Source organism: Cherax quadricarinatus, chromosome 41 (assembly GCF_038502225.1).
Source record: "Cherax quadricarinatus isolate ZL_2023a chromosome 41, ASM3850222v1, whole genome shotgun sequence".
Lineage (NCBI taxonomy): Eukaryota > Metazoa > Arthropoda > Malacostraca > Decapoda > Parastacidae > Cherax > Cherax quadricarinatus.
In genome coordinates, this window is record NC_091332.1 from 16,285,370 (window position 1) to 16,305,092 (window position 19,723).

The 19,723-nt window shown below is 41.1% G+C and overlaps 1 protein-coding gene across 1 annotated transcript in view; it reads right to left on the reverse strand.

The window, feature by feature from the left end:
* LOC128695972 (zwei Ig domain protein zig-8-like) overlaps window positions 1-19,723 on the reverse strand; it is a 586,753-nt gene that overhangs the window by 524,966 nt on the left and 42,064 nt on the right. Inside the window, exon 2 of the mRNA XM_070093033.1 lies at window positions 16,674-18,083. Within this exon, the coding sequence (XP_069949134.1) occupies window positions 16,674-16,785 (112 nt within the window). The 5' untranslated portion in view covers window positions 16,786-18,083. The remainder of the gene's footprint in view (window positions 1-16,673; window positions 18,084-19,723) is intronic.

Below are 19,723 nucleotides of genomic sequence, written 5' to 3' on the forward strand. Positions count from 1 at the left end.
ACAAAGGTTTGCGACAAGGTTAGTTCCAGAGCTAAGGGGAATGTCCTATGAAGAAAGATTAAGGGAAATCGGCCTGACGACACTGGAGGACAGGAGGGTCAGGGGAGACATGATAACGACATATAAAATACTGCGTGGAATAGACAAGGTGGACAAGGACAGGATGTTCCAGGGAGGGGACACAGAAACAAGAGGCCACAATTGGAAGTTGAAGACACAAATGAGTCAGAGAGATAGTAGGAAGTATTTCTTCAGTCATAGAGTTGTAAGGCAGTGGAATAGCCTAGAAAATGACGTAGTGGAGGCAGGAACCATACACAGTTTTAAGACGAGGTTTGATAAAGCTCATGGAGCGGGGAGAGAGAGGGACCAGTAGCAACCGGTGAAGAGGCGGGGCCAGGAGCTAGGACTCGACCCCTGCAACCACAAATAGGTGAGTACAAATAGGTGAGTACACACACACACACACAGTCCCTGTTCGCAGATGATGTGAAGCTAATGAGAAGGATTAAATCGGATGAGGATCAGGTAGGACTAAAAAGAAACCTGGACAGGCTGGACACGTGGTCCAGCAACTGGTTTCTCGAATTCAACCCTGCCAAATGCAAAGTCATGAAGATTGGGAAGGGCAAAGATGACCGCAGACAGAGTATAGGCTAGATGGACAAAGGCTGCAAACCTCACTCAAATAGAAAGATCTTGGGGTGACCATAACACCGAGCACATCTCCGGAGGCGCACATCAACCAGATAACTGCTGCAGCATACGGGCGCCTGGCAAACCTGAGAATAGCGTTCCGATACCTTAGTAAGGAGTCGTTCAAGGCACTGTACACTGTGTACGTCAGGCCCATACTGGAGTATGCAGCACCAGTTTGGAGACCACACCTGGTCAAGCACGTCAAGAAATTAGAGAAAGTACAAAGGTTTGCAACAAGGCTAGTTCCGGAGCTCAGGGGAATGTCCTATGAAGAAAGGTTGAGGGAAATCGGACTGACGACACTGGAGGACAGAAGGGTCAGGGGAGACATGATAACAGCATACAAAATACTGCGTGGAATAGACAAGATGGATAGAGACAGGATGTTCCAGAGAGGGGACACAGAAACAAGGGTTCATAATTGGAAACTGAAGACTCAGTCGAGTCACAGGGATGTTAGGAAGTACTTCTTCAGTCACAGAGTCGTCAGGAAGTGGAATAGCCTAGTAAGTGATGTAGTGGAGGCAGAAACCATACATAGCTTTAAGACGAGGTATGACAAAGCTCAGGAAGCAGAGAGAGAGAGGACCTAGTAGCCATCAGTGAAGAGGCGGGGCCTAGAACTGAGACTCGACCCCTGCAACCACAGTTAGGTGAGTACACACACACACACACACACACACACACACACACACACACATACAAAGCCATCCAAACCTAAAATATTTTTCAGCCATTTTTTTTCCTCTTTACGCACGTTTGAAGATCTGGTGTTTGGTCTCATTACCTTCACGTCTCCTTTCTGTCATTCACTATTTTCTTGGAAATATTGTGTAAGCTTTTTTATTCTTATTTTGTGCACTCTTTTCTGTGTGTGTGTGTGTGTGTGTGTGTGTGTGTGTGTGTGTGTGTGTGTGTGTGTGTGTGTGTGTGTGTGTGTGTGTGTGTGTGTGTGTGTGTGTGCTGCGTGCATGCGTACTCACCTGTTTGTGCTCGGCTAATTGTGTTTGCAGAGGTCTAGTCTGGGATCATGGTTCCCCTGAAATAGGGCAATACTGGGCTCTCTCTCTCAAGGCTTAAACTCTATTATTACACACACACACACACACACATATATATATAATATATATATATATATATATATATATATATATATATATATATATATAAATATATATATATATATATATATATATATTCTTTATGCTATGTATGGATCCTGCCTCTGCTATTTTGCACTCCAGGTTATTCCACTTCCTGTTAATTCTGAAGCTGAAGAAATACTTCCTGACATCCATGCGACTCATCTGTCAATTTTAACTTGCAACTGTCTAATTCCATGTTTAACATTTACTATATCGGAGTAATTACTGGCTTCCTCGACTTACATTCGAGTTGTCTCACAATCTATTTAAGAAAATAACTTTTTTTCATCCGTATGAATGTATGGGTGTGTGTGTGTGTGTGTGTGTGTGTGTGTGTGTGTGTGTGTGTGTGTGTGTGTGTGTGTGTGTGTGTGTGTGTGTGTGTGTGTGTGTGTGTGTACTCACCTAGTTGTAGTTGCAGGGGTCGATTCATAGCTCCTGACCCCGCCTCTTCACTGACTGCTACTGGGTCACTCTCCCTGCATCATGAGCTTTATCATACCTCTGCTTAAAGCTATGTATGGATCCTGCCTCCACTACATCGCTTCCCAAACTATTCCACTTCCTGATGACTAGTCTGTGACTGAATAAATACTTCCTAACATCCCTGTGATTCATCTGTGCCTTCAACTTCCAACTGTTTGCTCTTGTTGCTGTGTCCCATCTCTGGAACATTCTCTCTCTGTCCACCTTGTCAATTCCTCTCAGTATTTTATATGTCGTTATCATATTGCCCCTATCTCTCCTGTCCTCCAGTGTCTTCAGGTCGATTTCTCTTAACCTCTCTTCGTAGGACACACCCCTTAGCTCTAGGATTATTCTTATTGGAAACCTTTGCACTTTCTCTAGTTTCTTTACGTGCTTGGCTAGATGTGGGTTCCAAACTGGTGCCACATACTCCAATATGGGCCTAACGTACACAGTGTACAGAGTCCTGAACGATTGTGTGTGTGTGTGTGTGTCTGTGTGTGTGTGGGAAGGTGTATGTGTGTCTGTGTATACATTACAAATCTCGCTCTCTATTGACAAAATTTGTTTACTTGGCTTATTGTGCAACGATCGTTCTGCCAGATATTCCAGGCGAATATTTACTTTTGCTATAACTGCGAAAATTGGACGATTTATGAATAAAATATTCAATTGCTGTTAAATAACCCTAAGGAAAGAAGAAACGGCCGTAAGTTAGGAAAGAATAACCTGTATTACGAAAATTATATCAAGGTTCTGTTCAGTACTAGTAACATTAAAATTCTGTATACCATTTTAATTCTGTATATATATGGAAAATTTACAATCTTAGAATATTTATGTCGTTGATATTACGGTGAACATAATAACTATATTTTCACGTCAAAACACAGGCACTAAAATACAATTAACATTAATAAATTACGAGAACAAGTCTAAAAGTAAAGTATACAAACAATATAGTAGATCATATTCTTATGTCGTACAGGAATGAAGTGAAGTTACTCACTAAGATATGCTGTAACACTGAATGTAAACAGAAAACTAAGCCAACCAAAAAGAGGTAAACTGGAAGTGGTTTAAAACAATCATTGCCACTATATCTAAGTTGAAACTGTGTAATACGCAAGATCTCAAAAAATCATAAATCCAGTATTTTCTATTCCGAAGCTACAGCTATAAAATCTGAGCCCAGCGCATGATTTTATTTTTCCTGGTGAATTTAAGGTGACTTGGTTATTTAACGTATAAATAAATGGAGTTATCAAAGGAGTAAATACTAGAGTGTTGGGGAGAAGTGTGGAATTAAAAGATGAATTTTATGTAAGTGAGTAGTTGTAAGAGTTGCTTTTTCCTGATGACAGTTTTTTTTTTTTTGAGACACATTACATTATATTTTTTCAAACTTTAGAAAGAGCTTCTGACTTCGGTTAGACAGGCACGTCAGAAAGCAGGACAAGTACTTCGTGATGCGAATCTTAATCATATGATGAACCGCTGCTGGAGTTTTCGGTCGTCTGAGTGAGGCCTTCCGCTGGCTTACCGGTGCCCCCTTTAAAAATTAAAGTGCTTCTGACTTAGCTAATATTACAATTAGAACTTGTGAACCGATATACAAGACTGAAGCACAGATGAGGGTTATAAAGGATCTTTAAACTTAGTGACTACACTCTCTATCATAAGTGGATTATCTTCCCCTCTCTTCTTCAAGCTAAATATGATTTTCCTCTTTCCCCTTCCTTATGCCCAATTCCGATTTACTTCATTTTCCACTTATCGTAAAGTCTCTATTTTAATTTGATTTTCTCCACGACACAATTAAGATGCGACATTTATTTTCTGTAAATCTCTCTCTCTCTCTCTCTCTCTCTCTCTCTCTCTCTCTCTCTCTCTCTCTCTCTCTCTCTCTCTCTCTCTCTCCTCTTAGCTCTTTCTCCCTTCTTTTATCCCTCCCATTTTTCATCCCTTCCTCACTCCCTCTTTCATTGTTTCCTCCTCACATCCCTCCCTCCCGTCCTTCCACTCTCTGTCCTTTCCACCTCTCTTCCATTGCGCCACCCTCTCTTACCTACATCCTTTTCTTCCCTCTCTTCATCCCTCGCTTTACTCATTACTCGGTACCCTCCATCCCTGACCCCTTCCATCCCTCACTACCCTCCATCTCTACCTCCATCCATAGCTTTCAAACATCCCTCCCTTCAATTCCTGACTAACCTCCACCCTCACTATCCTCCATCTCTCCTCCTTCATTACTCTCCATTTTGGCTCTAATTCCATCCTCCCTTCTCAATTATTTTTCATTTTCTCTTCTTTTCCTTCCTTCACTTTCGTCTTCTATTAATATTTTGACTCCTTCCTCCTATTAATCTCCATCTTCCCGTTGCTCCAAGTATTATTTCTTTTCGTTCCGTAGCTCCTCCTATTTTTCCCTCTATCCATTTCCCCTGCATACTTTTCTCCCTCGTTCCATTCCTCCATTGTTCTCTCCCTTCTACCATTCTTCCTCCATCTTTCCCTCCCATCTCCATCTTTTACTCCTTCCATTTGTACTTCATGTCTCGCTTCCTCATTTTTCTTCTTTTCGCATGATATATCGCACAGCTTTAAGGAGTAAGAAACGTCAGTAGTCTCTCTCTCTCTCTCTCTCTCTCTCTCTCTCTCTCTCTCTCTCTCTCTCTCTCTCTCTGCTGTCTTAAGGCACTCAGAAGATAGAATTGCCAATGTTTGCTGTCGATGTTTAATGATGTAAGACGTCTTCTCCTGCTGTAATGTTGACTACCTCTCCTGCTGTAATGTTGACTACCTCTCCTGCTGTAATGTTGACTACCTCTCCTGCTGTAATGTTGACTACCTCTCCTGCTGTAATGTTGACTACCTCTCCTGCTGTAATGTTGACTTCCTCTCCTGCTGTAATGTTGACTACCTCTCCTGCTGTAATGTTGACTACCTCTCCTGCTGTAATGTTGACTTCCTCTCCTGCTGTAATGTTGACTACCTCTCCTGCTGTAATGTTGACTTCCTCTCCCGCTGTGATGTTGACTACCTCTCCTGCTGTAATGTTGACTTCGTCTCCTGCTGTAATGTTGACTTCCTCTCCCGCTGTAATGTTGACTACCTCTCCTGCTGTAATGTTGACTTCCTCTCCTGCTGTAATGTTGACTACCTCTCCTGCTGTAATGTTGACTTCCTCTCCCGCTGTGATGTTGACTACCTCTCCTGCTGTAATGTTGACTTCGTCTCCTGCTGTAATGTTGACTTCCTCTCCCGCTGTAATGTTGACTTCCTCTCCCGCTGTAATGTTGACTACCTCTCCTGCTGTAATGTTGACTTCCTCTCCCGCTGTAATGTTGACTACCTCTCCTGCTGTAATGTTGACTTCCTCTCCTGCTGTAATGTTGACTACCTCTCCTGCTGTAATGTTGACTACCTCTCCTGCTGTAATGTTGACTTCCTCTCCTGCTGTAATGTTGACTACCTCTCCTGCTGTAATGTTGACTACCTCTCCTGCTGTAATGTTGACTTCCTCTCCTGCTGTAATGTTGACTACCTCTCCTGCTGTAATGTTGACTTCCTCTCCCGCTGTGATGTTGACTACCTCTCCTGCTGTAATGTTGACTTCGTCTCCTGCTGTAATGTTGACTTCCTCTCCCGCTGTAATGTTGACTACCTCTCCTGCTGTAATGTTGACTTCCTCTCCTGCTGTAATGTTGACTACCTCTCCTGCTGTAATGTTGACTTCCTCTCCCGCTGTGATGTTGACTACCTCTCCTGCTGTAATGTTGACTTCGTCTCCTGCTGTAATGTTGACTTCCTCTCCCGCTGTAATGTTGACTTCCTCTCCCGCTGTAATGTTGACTACCTCTCCTGCTGTAATGTTGACTTCCTCTCCCGCTGTAATGTTGACTACCTCTCCTGCTGTAATGTTGACTTCCTCTCCTGCTGTAATGTTGACTACCTCTCCTGCTGTAATGTTGACTTCCTCTCCTGCTGTAATGTTGACTACCTCTCCTGCTGTAATGTTGACTACCTCTCCTGCTGTAATGTTGACTACCTCTCCTGCTGTAATGTTGACTACCTCTCCTGCTGTAATGTTGACTTCCTCTCCCGCTGTAATGTTGACTACCTCTCCTGCTGTAATGTTGACTTCCTCTCCCGCTGTAATGTTGACTACCTCTCCTGCTGTAATGTTGACTTCCTCTCCTGCTGTAATGTTGACTACCTCTCCTGCTGTAATGTTGACTTCCTCTCCTGCTGTAATGTTGACTACCTCTCCTGCTGTAATGTTGACTACCTCTCCTGCTGTAATGTTGACTTCCTCTCCTGCTGTAATGTTGACTTCCTCTCCTGCTGTAATGTTGACTTCCTCTCCTGCTGTAATGTTGAATTCCTCGTCTCTTCTGATGCGTTAGCAATTGCACGTCTTTGGTTCGAAGGACAGAGAGAGAGAGAGAGAGAGAGAGAGAGAGAGAGAGAGAGAGAGAGAGAGAGAGAGTTTTATCATCCATATTCTCCTCTTATCTTCTTCCTCGCTTAATTTAATATCATCATATAAATGATAAATTTCCGAGCATATGAAAAAAATAGTTTGTCAAGGCGTTTTAATATTTATTACTTTAAATAATAGTGGTAAATAAAATGAGTTAGAAAATTTTAACCGGATTAAAATTAATAAAAGGCACCTAAAAAAAAAAGCAACAGAATTTGTTGGAAAAATATTTATGCATGTATGACCGAGCGAAATATATAACATTGAAGATTACAGGAAAGAATTTCAAAATTTTGAAGTCCAGCGAGGTGGACGAAGATGGAAAGTATGTGAATAAATACAGACAGAGAAGGATTTACAAATTTATAAATATATCTGCTACATGATGTAGCAGAAAAATATATATGAATGTGATTGTATGCGAATGTATTTCTTCATCCCCTTAATTTACTGCCATCTCTCTTCCCTTCCCCCTTAATTTACTGCCATCTCTCTTCCCTTCCCCCTTACTTTACTGCCATCTTTCTTCCCTTCCCCCTTACTTTACTGCCATCTTTCTTCCCTTCCCCCTTAATTTACTGCCATCTCTCTTCCCTTCCCCCTTAATTTACTGCCATCTCTCTTCCCTTCCCCCTTAATTTACTGCCATCTTTCTTCCCCTCCCCCTTTACTGCCATCTTTCTTCCCTTTTCTTTACTTCCATCTTTTCTCCCATCCCCTCCCCCTTTACTACCATATTTCCTACCCTCTCCCTCCTTCACTACTCCCTTCCCCTTACTTTACTACCATTCACTCCCCTCTTTAATGAGAATGAGAGCATTAGTGTTATTTATTGAGAAATTAGAGAATTGTATGTGCTACCCGTTTGAAGCTTTTGCCTTGAAGGTACTCCTTGAAGGTAAACCTTGAAGGTACTCCTTGAAGGTAAACCTTGAAGCTACCCGCTTGAAGCTGGAACCTTGAAGCTACCCACTTGAAGCTGGAGCCTTGAAGCTCCCCGCTTGAAACTGGAACATTCCTGAAAAGGTTCTGGAAATATGAGCCCGAATGAGCCTGAAAGAATTGGAGGAAGCCAAGTTTGATGCGAGGAAAGGGAGTAGCTCCGTTTCCTTGAATCAAATACTTGTTACCAGCATGAAAACTGAATGAGGGCTCACATTCCGACTTCTTCATTAATTCGTCACAACGTTTTGCCCTGTGTAGAGCTTTAGTGACTCAAATGATTTGATAAAGCTCTACACTGAGCGAAACGTTGTCAGAATAATGGCTTGGTGTGTGCCTGTGTCGACAATACATTTCTCATTCATTGAAAATCCATTGTGTAAATATAATTAATAAATTGTAAATAAAATATATAAATAAAAGTATAAATCAAGCGATACAAAATAAGGTATAACTAATATGTAAAAAAAAAAATATAACTAAAATATTTAAAAAATGAAATAATATAATGGTGATCTTGTCCTTGATCCACGAGAAACATAGTAGAGCCTTGAACCTTGAACTATGAAGAGTTTCTCCTTTGATGTCTCTGAATCTGCCAACCTCTTTTACCTCATTTGTCTTCTGACTCTCATATATTCTCTGAATAAGTTGTAGACCAGTTGAGCTCGAAATACTGGATTCAATTTGCAATAATTCAGATTTAATATATATATATATATATATATATATATATATATATATATATATATATATATATATATATATATATATATATATATATATATATATATATAAAATATATATATATATATAAATATATATATATATATATATATAAATATATATATATATATATATATATATATATATATATATATATATATATATATATATATATATATATATATATATATATATATATATATATATATATATGAATAAAAGTACAAATCAAGCGACAAAAAACAAAGGTATAACTAATGGAGTATGCCACCGCATACTCCAATATGGGCCTAACGTACACGGTGTACAGGGTTCTGAACGATTCCTTATTAAGATGTCGGAATGCTGTTCTGAGGTTTGCTAGGCGCCCATATGCTGCAGTAGTTATTTGGTTGATGTGCGCCTTAGGAGATGTGCCTGGTGTTATATTCACCCCAAGATCTTTTTTCTTGAGTGAGGTTTGTAGTCTCTGGCCCCCTAGACTGTACTCCGTCTGCGGTCATCTTTGCCCTTCTCCAGTCTTCATGACTTTGCACTTGGTGGGGTTGAACTCCAGGAGCCAATTGCTGGACCAGGTCTGCAGCCTGTCCAGATCCATTTGTAGCTCTTCCTGGTCTTCGATCGAATGAATTCTTCTCATCAACTTCACGTCATCTGCGAACAGTCACACTTCGGAATCTATTCCTTCCGTCATGTCGTTCACAAATACCAGAAACAGCACTGGTCCTAGGACTGACCCCTGTGGGACCCCGCTGGTCACAGGCGCCCACTCTGACACCTCGCCACGGACCATGACTCGCTGCTGTCTTCCTGACAAGTATTCCCTGATCCACTGTAGTGCCCTCCCTGTTATCCCTGCCTGGTCCTCCAGTTTTTGCACTAATCTCTTGTGTGGAACTGTGTCAAACTCCTTCTTACAGTCCAAGAAAATGCAGTCCACCCACCCCTCTCTCTCTCTCTTGTCTAACTGCTGTCACCCTGTCATAGAACTCCAGTAGGTTTGTGACACAGGATTTCCCGTCCCTGAAACCATGTTGGCTGCTGTTGGTGAGATCATTCCTTTCTAGGTGCTCCACCACTCTTTTCCTGATAATCTTCTCCATGACTTTGCACACTATACATGTCATTGACAATTGTCTGTAGTTTAGTGCTTCATGTCTGTCTCCTTTTTAAAAAATTGGGACTACATTTGCTGTCTTCCATGCCTCAGGCAAACTCCCTGTTTCGATAGATGTATTGAATATTGTTGTTAGGGGTACACATAGTGCCTCTGCCCCTCTCTCAGGACCCATGGAGAGATGGTATCCGGCCCCATTGCCTTTGAGGTATCTAGCTCACTCAGATGCCTTTTCACTTCTTCCTTGGTTGTGTGCACTGTGTCCAGCACATGGTGGTGTACCCCACCTCTCCGTCTTTCTGGAGCCCCTTCTGTCTCCTCTGCGAACACTTCTTTGAATCTCTTGAGTGTAGTGTGATGTGTGTGTGTGTGTGTGTGTGTGTGTGTGTGTGTGTGTGTGTGTGTGTGTGTGTGTGTGTGTGTGTGTGTGTGTGTGTTACCATTTTGTCCTAGGCACATGTCGATTAGACACTAGGCCAGTTGTATATGCGTGAGCTTTTTTAAGTTTTATTTTTTGTTCCCCCACATATACTTTTTTTTTTTTTGGGGGGGGGGGACCTTCGCCTCCTACACGTGAAATGATATAAATGCTGGTCGCAGCTTCCAATATTGACTCCTTTAGTTTTCTTTAATTGTGTGATGGTGGTAAGGTTGGCTGCGCTAATATCACATGCTGAGAAGGCCTTACCAACGTTCTCATGAGGATCAACTATTATTAGGAAAGGTTATGATTATAATAATTATATTATTTGCAAGGATGGTATACGATTTTGGAGTGATTTCTTCTCAAGAGCGTACTGAGTATCCACAAAGCTCACCTTTTGCACTCCAATTTTCACTTTATGGAGCCTAAAAGCCGTGAAAAACTTTTAAATTACATTCAGATAAACTAAGCTCATGTAGAATGTAAAACGTCAGTGAAGCACTTTGATACCGGTGACGTTGCCAGCTGAAGTCAAACAAGCTTTATGAATCAGTCTCGCTAAAGTGAGACGCGACAACCTCTGAGATGCAATCACAAAATTTTTCAAGATCCGGATCACGTAAAAGTCAGTGAGTGAGAAAGAGAGAGAGAGAAAGAGAGAGAGAGACGTAATTTATGGCTGTCCTGAACGCTGAAGAAATAAGCAATAAAAAAATTGTGATTTACGCTTGCAATGGCGGGTCCAGGAGGTAGAGTCCAGCAGAGAGGCTCCAGAAGATATGGTTCAGGAGGAAGCGAGAGAGGAAGGGAGGGTTGCCGGCTCTGGGAGGGAAGGTCCAGAAGGAAGGAAAACAACTCGTGCGAATTCTTTGTCCCAAGGCTTCCTTCTCATGACCTTAATTAAATGTTAACCAAGTGTAGTTCTAAAACTTCTTTCTGACGTTGGACAAGAAATTATTCTGGATGGCTTCAGGTGGAGTAGCATTTAGCCTAAAGGTTCATTTCGAGTCACCCGAGAGTTCATCCCCACTGGTCATAGACTCCATATTTTGTGGTTCGCTCTGTGTAGAGCTTTATCAAGTCATTAAACTTGATAAAGCTCTACAATGAATCAGTTCTTCACTCTAGCATGCAGTACACTACTGAGCTCCACTAAAGGGAAAGTATGCGCCAGCTACAGTAGATATGAATGTGTAATTCCATACAACGCTCTGCCATTTATCCAGCTATATAACATAATCCTGTCAGGGCGACAGGAGGGATTAGCACCTCGCCACAAAAACATTTATACAGTGCGGGATTGGGGAGAGCGAGGCGGAGTAAAACAGCAGTGCAGAGTCTGTGCATCGAGACTTGTGAAATCTGCGGAGGTAATCCTGAATATTTCAACCCCCCTCATAGAGGTCCTCATCATTCCGCTGATGAGGTTCTCAGTTGGGGGTCGAAATTTACACATTTACATTCATTGTTGCGCTGTCACACACACAGACTACCTAGGAGCATATACTGTATATAAATGGTAACGTGATGGACAACATCTCTGGATGTCCTATTTCGCCCTACACTGCAGAGATTGATGTGAAGTCTACAAACAAACGTAATTAAAACATAGACCAATTAAAATCCAATATATGCCAAAGATGAGAGAGAGACAGACAGACAGAGAGACAGAGACAGAGAGGCTTTAATATACTCGACAAACAAATGCTGATTACCCCTCCAGGGTTTGGCACTTTCAATATAACTATAATTCACGGTAAATCAAAAACATATTAATTCTAGGTACTTCATAAGTCTGTATACATTAGTGAGACTGACACAGTCAGACTGGGGCCAGAGAGTTCCAAGAAGAACCCCTAGAGTCTGGGACCCATAATGTGGAAGTACCATGCTGTCTGCACAGCAGGACCCACAGGCATTAGAAACCAATATGCACTTAATGCAATCTACAACTCCATTCCCGAGGTTATTGGTCTGCATGAGATAACAGCAAACAAGGGGGCTCATCATTGTGTGTGTGTGTGTGTGTGTGTGTGTGTGTGTGTGTGTGTGTGTGTGTGTGTGTGTGTGTGTGTGTGTGTGTGTGTGTGTGTGTGTGTGTGTGTGTGTGTGTGTATGTTTGGGTGGGTGGGTATGTTTGGTTGTTTGAAAAGCCGCTTTCAATTGTTATTACTATCAGTCCACGAACAAAATATATTTTGAAGGGAATCATACCTGTAACGACGCTTGACAAGGCTGGTTGAAAGGATGAGAAAAAGGAAAAGGAATAGGAAGGCAAGACTAAAAAGATAAAAATAAGAGAAGTTGCTCAGCCATCATCCACTTGAGAGGGAATTTGTACAGTGTGTAACCCAATCTCCCATTATCTGTTGAGCTAATGAGCCTTATCGTTTACTTATAAGAAAGCTCTGAGTTGAGTGTTTAAGCTTAGTCGGAGCAATCTTTGTTAGTTCTAGAGGCTGACAGCAAAGGGGCCACGACCTGGGTGTGGGTGGATATAATGAGAGCAAGGTCTGGGCTGTGGCCATGGGTGAACCAAGAGACGAAACCCAGTGTGAGAAGTGGATTTTAGTGATCTAAATTGTTTTTCTTTTGCTTATGCAAGTCTGGTCTCAGTTTCTCATAGTTTTGAAAGAGCCCATTGCAGTGAACCCCACTGGTATTATTCTCTACCCAGTGCCTCTATAGTCTCTTCACTTACAGTAGTGTGTAATAAACAGCCGTATTCACTTTTATATTTGCTAATAACGTTGCGCAGTATAATTTTCTCACAAGGGGTGAGAACTGGTCCCTTCTTCCCTCCCCTCCCTCAGAATGAGAGGAGTTAGAGAGGGAGAACTGGAGAAAGAAGAGGAAGAGGAGTAGGAGCGAAGGTGACCCCTCCCTGGGTAACACTGGAACATTAAAAGGCTTCCAGGAAGTGTCAGCGTTTGGCGGTCGTGTGTTAATGTGTGTGGAGAAGGAAGATACAAGAACAGGAGGAGGTAGACGAGGAAGAGATGTGAACTGATAAAAATTATGTTACAGAGCAATTTCTGTGCTCCAAGTCCTTGAATTAAGCCTGAATACCTTCCATCCCCGTCCCCACAAGCACTGTATAATCCTACGGGTTTAACGCTTCCTCATGATTATTATAATAATACAAAGCAATTAAAGACGTGTCAGTACAAACATAGGAGCGATCCCTACAGGATGAAAGATGATAAAAAACATGGAAGTGGGGGGAGGGAAGGTGGAGAAAGAGAAAATGAATAAAGACGTTGTGTAGAAAGAAGAGAAAGTGGAACAAGATTTGTAGGATGAGGTTGAGTAAGAGAAAAAGAAGAGGAATAATGAAAAGAGAAAAGAAGAAACGGAAGAAGAGGTTCCAGAAAGAGTAATACGTTATGAAGAGGAAAAGGATAAAATATAGGAGAACGAAGATGAGGATAATGAGGAAGAGGACAATGAAAAGGATAATGGGGAAAAAATAAGAGAAAGAGGACTAGAGAGAAGAAAGAGAAGAAGGACTTGTGAAAGACAGATAACCTGAGAACTAACAATCCATACCGACGTCTCGTGTTGTATTGAATCACACGTAAAAATATATCGGGAATAATGAATGCAGAGTAGACTTAATATTACTGCTGCTATTGCTACTGCTGCTGCTGTTGCTGCTACTGTTGCTTCTGCTACTACTACTGCTGCTCCTACTGCTGCTGGTGGTATTATTGATATTGCTGCTTCTGGTGGTGTTACTGCGGGTGGTGCTGCTTTTGTTGTTGCTGCTACTGATGATGGTTTTGCTGCCCCTGCTGTTGTATTTGGTGTTATTATTATAACCCGATGTTGTTGTTAGTGCGAATCATGTTGATTTTTTCTAATGAAAAGTTCCCTTAAAATTATGTTTATTGTAAGAAGAATATTAGGATGCTGATGTATAGATATATTATGGATCTCTTACATACCCACCACTTGCAGAATTAAGGAGCGAGCAGATACTCACAATTTGCAATTACAATTCGTAATAATCGGTGATCACCGAGTTCCCGCTAGTGGTTTCTCGACTGAAATTCATTATTATTATTATTATTATTATTATTATTATTATTATTATTATTATTATTATTATTATTATTATGTTGGGGAGGGGAGGTGCTCAGATCATAGGGGGGGGGGGGTCATACAGCGCCTGAGAAATGGGAGATAATCAAGTTTAATCTAAGGAAGAGACGGAAGGGGAGGAGGTAACTGTACCAACTTCTCGGATCAATAGCCCTTCAGCAGGACAAGACAGTATTGTGTGTGGTTAACCCATTACGTTGAGTGCTCTATGGTTGGAGCTTGAGACTCCAGCGTCCAAGTGTCTTAGGGAAATCTATTTCCCGATACCCATCACTGCTAGGTCCGGAGAGGAGGGTTGTGTGTGTATATATATATATATATATATAGACAGATCTCTGTAATGATTTGATAAATGGTTATTCATGAGGAAGTGCTAAATTCGTAAGGGTTATGTAGCGCCTAGGGATGCTGGAAGGTAATCAAGTTTGATCCTAGGGGGAAGGGAGGGTTATTCCTCAGATTAGAATCCCTTTGCCAGCATTAAAGCGCCCCTCCTCAGTGTTATGTATAATACTTAAGCTTAAATTATTGTCCAGCTTGGTAGAAGATAGACTTTCCCTTGGCATATTGTGGACGTTGCAAAAAAACTGATATGAAAAAAAAAACTAATTCAGTGTAAGAATGACTTGTTATGAAGAAAGTTGATAAAAGTTCATTCATCAATGTAATTAGCGAGGTAGTACAGGAATCACTGCTTACCCAGTGTTTATTATTTACATAGAGGAATATGCTAAACAGTTCGCAAACAGGCAAAATTATTTATAAACATTCTCTCTCAGTTCACATCAGGATTCGAACCTACACTCCTTACATCAAAGTACGTAGTACATACGACACTTGTCCAGATCTGGGATCTGGCCGAGTGGCGTTAAGTATTACGTACTTTGATGTAGTGTGTGTAGGTTCGAATCCTGCTGTGGACTGAGAGATAATGTTTATAAAGGAATATATAATTGTGTATATGGTTGTTTAAGATGCGACAATTGTGTAAAAAGTTGTATAATTTACATAAGGATTTGGGTACATTGAACATGTACTTACATGTAGTACAGTGTATAATGCTATTTAATGTTGATATATGAAACACTCAAAATGGGTGAATGCACAAATGACTCCATGAAAGATGAAAGTTTTTGATGTCAGGTTTGAAGAACATCGTGAAAAGTTAGACTAGTGCAATAATTATAAATAAATTATACTCTGCTGTTATATTTTAAAATAGTTTTCAAGTGTATGGAAAGATTTTGGGATAACTAAGAAAAAGGCACAACACCGTGATTAGAACGATATATAATAACCTACACACAGGAGAGAGAAGCTTACGACGACGAGTCAGTCCGACTTGGACCATTTACAGTGTTTGTAAATGGTTCAACTCGGGACCGAAACGTCGTCGTAAGCTCCTCTCTCCTGTGTGCGGGCTATTTGTGTATTTTGGGATAATTTTTGTTTGTTTACAGGACGAGGCATCCGAACAAGTCTACCTACATCTGCTACCACTGCTCTCCTGACACGAACTCTCTCTCTTGTCTAAAACAAAATAACCTCCATCCTGTGACTTTCCTTTATCAAAACAAAGAAAACACACAAAACTCTGAAAACGTAAAAAGGTAATTTATAATTTAGATTAACATTTCAAATGTGGTCGTTCCTCTGTGAGACTCAGTCATGAGGATGAGTGGGCATGCCAGAGCAAACACACTCTTCGTCTTTGCAAATTAAGCACAAATTCTGTTTTCATTTAAACACGCTGCGCCGCCTTGGAGGGACTCGAGAGAACTTGTGACTAAGACAAACGGAGGTTCGAAGTAGTTGGAAGGAATATCTACAGTGTCTGTGTGTTTGAAGAGTCTACGAGATGAGGTGTTTGTGTGTGTGTGTGTGTGTGTGTGTGTGGTGTGGTGTGTGTGTGTGTGTGTGTGTGTGTGTGTGTGTGTGTGTGTGTGTGTGTGTGTGTGTGTGTGTGTGTGTGTGTGTGTGTGCTTCTGCAAGCGGCTGTCTGCCTGTGTGTGTCGCATCCAATAACATTAAGTGTCAGTGTCGGAAACAGATGCAGCAACTTCCCAGCCTCACAAATCTTACTCAACACAAGTTTTTTATAATTCACACAATACTATGACGAATCTTAGCATGCACCTATATCTAATTACATTTTTTTATCAAAAATAATTACAGGCATAGGCCTGTTTTTACACGCATAGATGAATTTGTTGAGAGCATAATAGTAATTATTAAGAAGCATTGAACTCGATGATTTTTCAGAGCCATGGGGCCTGGATGGTAATTACGTTTGATGCAACAGAGAGAGAGTAGCTCCAATTCCTTGAATCGAGAGCCTTTCACCAGCATGAAGAATTCTGATGAGCAAGACACCTGTGCAACAGTTACGTATCTTTATCTTTAAAACGTTTCACCTACACAGCAATAAAGATACCCTGCTGTTGCACATATTTTACTAATCAACTTGTCAGTATTGTATACTGTTTGTAACACGAAGAATTCTTCCCTTGAAGGGTGTTTTTATGAGAGAAATTAAAAGCGGGATAAATCAGTAACACTCACCGTTGGCGTATGAGGTTGGCTTGCAGGATGCAGCAGCCAGCAAGATGAAGGTGCTCCTCAGTAGCCAGCTGCACACCCCAGCTCCTCTGGGTCTGGCGTTCCGACACGCCATGGTCCAACTCGATCTGGGCGAATTAGATTATGCGAGGGCCGGTGGTCCGTTCGTGCGAAACTGAACTTGGGTGTGGAGGTGCGGGTCTGACTACGTTAAACCATGTTTTCTTTCTCGGAAAATGTCAAGGCAATCATGTTTATTCGACACTTGGCGCTTCACATCACTTCACTCTGAAACTCGCAGTCGTGGAGCAAACGAATCGCTGTCGAACTATATTTAAATAATAATAATATACGCAATGTTCCTTAAAGATTAATTGTAGAAAATTTACACTACAGTCAGGTCACTAGTTTTTCGGCTGTCTGGTTTCATTAACCTGTCTTCGTAACGATAACCTCCATATTTTTTACGTAGCGTAATGTAGTTACTCCATAGGCTGTTTTAAGTTAATTTTAGTTAGGTTAATGTTAATTAAGCAAATTTAAAAAAAATATTTCTTGTATACAGGGTTCGTCACGTTAATATTCCATTACTACGCAAGCACTGGATGTCTGATGACTGTTGGAAAGTCTGACATACAAACACATACACAAGATTTGTTTTGTGGCTGTTCGAATGTTTGACACAGAATGTTCCTGTTGTAACTGTTCGAATATCTCACACAGGAGGGTCCTGTTCTGACTGTTGGAACACCTCTCACACAAGGTTCCTGTTGAAACTGTTGCAACCTGACGCACAAAATTCCTGTTGCAGTTGTTCGACCGCTTCCCACTCAGACTTATTTTCGTAGCTGTTTAAAGGCTTCACACACATTTCTAATGTTCCGAGAAAGTCTGGTCTCTGTCCATCTACACAACGTAGCAGCAGTAACAGTCATCAGAGAAACATTTGACTCTCATATAACCCTGACTTACAGTCTCTAATAGGAAGGGAAATTACGCACGTCATTGGCTGCTGTACGTAACACAAAACACACGCACACACGCAAACACGTGTACAGAAATAACATCTATTCTTGCATGATATATTGCAAGTGTACAGGGTTATCGGGCAGGATTATTATGATTTTCTTTTGGGTGTACTTTTGGGTGTACTTCAAGTTCTCTTTATTCACTTTATGTTTGCATTAACACTTGAGGTATTGGACAGCTTTTTTTTTTTTTTTTTTTTTTTATCTCGCCAATTTCTGTTCAGTTTTTTGTACCTTTTAACAAAATTTTCTTTGTTTCTTCTGCTTTACAGTTAAGTCAGTTCCCATTTCTTTTCTTAACTCGAACACCATGACATTTCTCTACCTTAGACTGTATGTTTCTTGATAAATATAATTAACTAAGTCATGAAAGCTTAGTTATATCCTGGAAAAAATGTAATTTCATTGAAGTAATGTCTGATCTATATCATTAACAACCATCTCTATAAACACTAACTTCTTTAAACGAAATGTACAATACACTCATCTCACTGGCACCTGGAGAAGTTATATTGCAATATATGTATATAAGGAATACCCGGAGCAAGCACTTCAAGCAGCCACTAGAATCAAACACTTCGGGTAAACGCCTTGAGCAAACACCTCTAGCGAGCATTTCACGTTAACACTTCCAGTGAACACCATCAGCAAACACTCAGCGAACACCTCGAGCGAGAACCTAGCCTTTATGCTTGCTCCACAACACACACACACACACACACACACACACACACACACACACACACACACACACACACAGAGGTGGGTGGATTGCATTTTTTTGGACTGTAAGAAGGCTTTCGACACATTTTCACCCAAGGGATTAGTGCAAAAGTTAGAATATGAGGCAGGTATAACAGGGAAGGCACTGCTGTGGGTCAGAAAATGCCTGACAGGAAGGCACCAACGAGTCATGTCATGTAAATGACATGACAGAAGGGATAGATTCAGAAGTGTTCCTGTTTGCAGACGATGTGAAACTAATGAGAATTCAATCGGATGAGGATCAAGCAGAAATACAAATGGATCTGGAAAGGCTGCAGGCCTGATCCTGGAACTGGTTCCTGGAGTTTAACCTCACCAAGTGCAAAGTCATGGAGAGTGGGGAAGGGCAAAGAAAACCGCAGAGTGAGCACAGGCTAGGGGGGCAAAGACTGCAAACCTCACTTAAGGAAAAGGATCTTCTGGCGAGTATAATACCAAGCACATCTCCTGAGGCACACATCAACCAAATAACTGCTGCAGCATATAGGCGACATGAATGGAGTTGACAAGGATGTTTCAGAGATGGGACACAGCAACAAGGGGTAACAATTGGAAGTTGAAGACTCGCATGAGTCACAGGCATGTTAGGAAGCATTCTTCTCTCGTAGAGTTGTCAGAAAGTGAAACAATTTGGAGAGTGATGTAGTGGAGATAGGATCCATACATAGCTTTAAGAAGAGGTATGATAAGCCCATGGAGCAAGGAAAGAATAGACCTAATGGTGACCAATGAAGAGCCAGGGCCAAGAGCTATGAATCGACCCTTGTAACAACAATTAGGCGAGTACAAACGTGCACACCCGAACACAGTTACAAACATACACAACAAGCCAAGTGTCTGACAAGCGCTTTTGACAACTTGTAACTATCGATCACAAACACACTGTGTGAAAAAAGATACGTGTATAATCAAAATAATGGCTATCAAAAAAAGTTTATAAATTCATATTAAAGAGTAGATTGATTAACAAATTGATAAATATATTTTGACGAATGAAAAAGATTTATGCCGTAAGAGGCAAAAACGATATACTTAGGGATCGGTGAAGATAAATTAGAAGATATGATGTTAGCAATAAGTTGAGAGAGTTAGAGAGAGAGTTAGAGAGAGAGAGAGCGTGTGTGTACGGGGAAAAGGCAGATTAAAAAAAAATCTGGTAGTCCACACCGGAGCTATCTTCAAAAGGGGAGAAGAAAACTATAGTATTCGAGAAAAAAACGGTCATGCAGATTTGATGCGAGAGATAGAAGAAGCTGGAAG